Source organism: Gadus morhua, unplaced genomic scaffold (assembly GCF_902167405.1).
Source record: "Gadus morhua unplaced genomic scaffold, gadMor3.0, whole genome shotgun sequence".
NCBI classification, from domain to species: domain Eukaryota; kingdom Metazoa; phylum Chordata; class Actinopteri; order Gadiformes; family Gadidae; genus Gadus; species Gadus morhua.
The window spans coordinates 1-2,500 of NW_021964131.1; the positions used below are offsets into that span (position 1 = coordinate 1).

Here is a 2,500-nt window from a genome sequence, read left to right on the forward strand (position 1 = left end):
ATAGAAAATTAAACTTTTCCCAGCATACGGATTTTAAACGGTTTTATTAGCCACTCTTTCATGACAGACATTTATTCTACATATTCGTTAAATCATTTTTTAGTATAAATTAGAATCATGATTTATAATTTAATCGAATTATGCTCAATTAGAGCCTACCGCTTGGGCCAATCAATTAGGTTTATCTCCACTTAACGACTTAATTGATGATAGAATCCACATGATCATCGAATTTGAGGGGAAAATATGATATTTCGCCTAACCCTACGCCTTGTTTAACGAATTGTTGCACACATTGTATGAATACATATACACATTACAAATACTAAATAAATAGTCCAATAAAGATATCAAATAGTCAGAATGGATATCTGAAATAATACAATTAGGAGATATCAAGCAACAGCAAAAATAAACTGCAACACTAATGGGCATTTGTTCTATATTCGTTTTCTCTCATCTCAGTTCTAAATAAAGCCCCCTTCATCGTATCGCTGTATACAATGTGTGCTTTCACTGTAAGGGCAGGCTGAATATGGCTGACCAGTGTGCCTCTGTCTGCCTGTATGTCTGCCTGTCTGCCTGTCTTTCTGTCTGCCTGTCCCCCTGTCGGTCCCTCTGTCTGTCCGTCTGTCTGTCTGTCTGTCTGTCTGTCTGTCTGTCTGTCTGTCTGTCTGTCTGTCTGTCTGTCTGTCTGTCTGTCTGTCTCTCTGTCTGCCTTTATGTCTGTCTGTCTGCCTGTCTGACCGTCTGCCTGTCTGTCTGTTACAGGGGATGGAGGAAGCGTCTGCCCTCGGCATCCTCGACCACTCTGTCATTAAAAAAGGTAAGGCAGTCACGTGTTCAGCAGGCCTACCTGGGAGACAGCACACACACACAATCACGCGCGCACACGCGCGCGCACACACACAAAAAAGCACGCGCGTACACTCAAACACGCACACTCACACACGCGCGCGCACGCACACTATAAATAATTCTGTTTTGCTATTTCATTTGAAGTCAGAAAGTCTTCTAATACCCGGCTTCAGACTTTACCCTAAAGGCACACATTTTAATGAACTGTTCACGGTCATATGAGAGAGAGGGAGAGGGGGGGGGAGAGAGAGATTGCGAGAGAGAGAGAGAGAGAGAGAGAGAGAGAGAGAGAGAGAGAGAGAGAGAGAGAGAGAGAGAGAGAGAGAGAGAGAGAGAGAGAGAGAGAGAGAGAAGAGAGAGAAGAGAGAAAGAGAGAGAACCTGATAAAGGGTGGTATATTGGCCGTGAATTTAGCAGAATATGATCACTGTAATATTGGCCGATCTAATGTGTTTCTGTTATGACTCGCTGGTTAACTGAGAGGCCTTTACTGTGAAGGCCTCGTTTAACCGATCCAACGCTTCGTCGTTTGATCTATGGGCACATAGTTATCTTTCTATAATTATTACAATAATTCAAATTAAATAATATTAGGCCTACATATTAAACCTACATATAAATATTATATAGTTGATAAATGTGTCAGGATCTTTGCCATCTCCGTGTAAATTAGACCTATAGGCCATGAATAAATATCAAAGTTAACGTATTTAATGTTAATGTTTTCAAGAAAGTTAGTGTGTGTGTGTGTGTGGTGTGTGTGTGTGTGTGTGTGTGTGTGTGGTGTGTGTGTTGTGTGTGTGTGTGTGCGCGTGTGTGGTGAGAAAGAGAGAGAGAAGGAGAGAGAGAGAGAGAGAAGAGAGAGAGAGAGAGAGAGAGAGAGAGAGAGAGAGAGAGAGAGAGAGAGAGAGAGAGAGAGAGGAGAGAGAGAGAGAGAGCGAGAGAGGAGAGAGAGAGAGAGAGAGAGAATAAAGGGCCAAGAAGTTCAGAGTTAATACAAAGCACAATTGCCAACAAAAACAAGAAAAAATCGAAACAAAAGGGACTTGATCCCTTTTCAGCCAAAACCGATTCAGATGCAGATCTCAGTGTTGTGGTGTTGCAGTGTGTGTGACGCGTGGTTCACCCGCTCAGTGGGCGCCGAGCCCATAAAACACAACGCCTCGCTCCTCTGTCAGGGCTGACAGGAGATCGATGCCCGATTCAACGCACAGTCACACATCCTATTCACTGTTTCTCAGAGTGGAGACAGGTGTTGCTGTCCACGTTTGATATTATGTTACGTATTTAAGTCTGTTTCATACGTTTTACCGTACACCAAACCTAACAGGAGAGATCTGAACTCAAACCGTAAATTAAGTGATTTCGAAGAAACGTAACAATTATCCAAATCAGTCACCGCAGACGAGCGGAGATAAGCGAGTGCGAATTGAATTCATCATAGGTGTGAGGAATAAACGTACATGTAAAAAAAAAAAAAACGGTGATAAACCAAAGCGAAACCAGCTGCTCTTTAAAGATCATGATCAACAAGCCTGCATTTGTTCATGCTCACCAACTCAGGTTAAACAACAGCGAATGGGCCGATGGATTAAAAAGTCAAACACGTAGCGCCTCGTTTAGACTCTTTATAGTAATTATA

General features: G+C 42.4%; 1 protein-coding gene across 1 annotated transcript in view; it reads left to right on the top strand.

The window, feature by feature from the left end:
• Positions 1–756: 756 nt before the first annotated feature.
• The window catches only part of LOC115539058 (transcription factor AP-2-epsilon-like), a gene marked incomplete at its 5' end in the record, with an annotated part of 6,934 nt that continues 5,190 nt past the window's right edge, over positions 757–2,500 (top strand). Inside the window, one exon of the mRNA XM_030350262.1 lies at positions 757–826. Coding sequence (XP_030206122.1) covers positions 757–826 — 70 coding nt within the window. The remainder of the gene's footprint in view (positions 827–2,500) is intronic.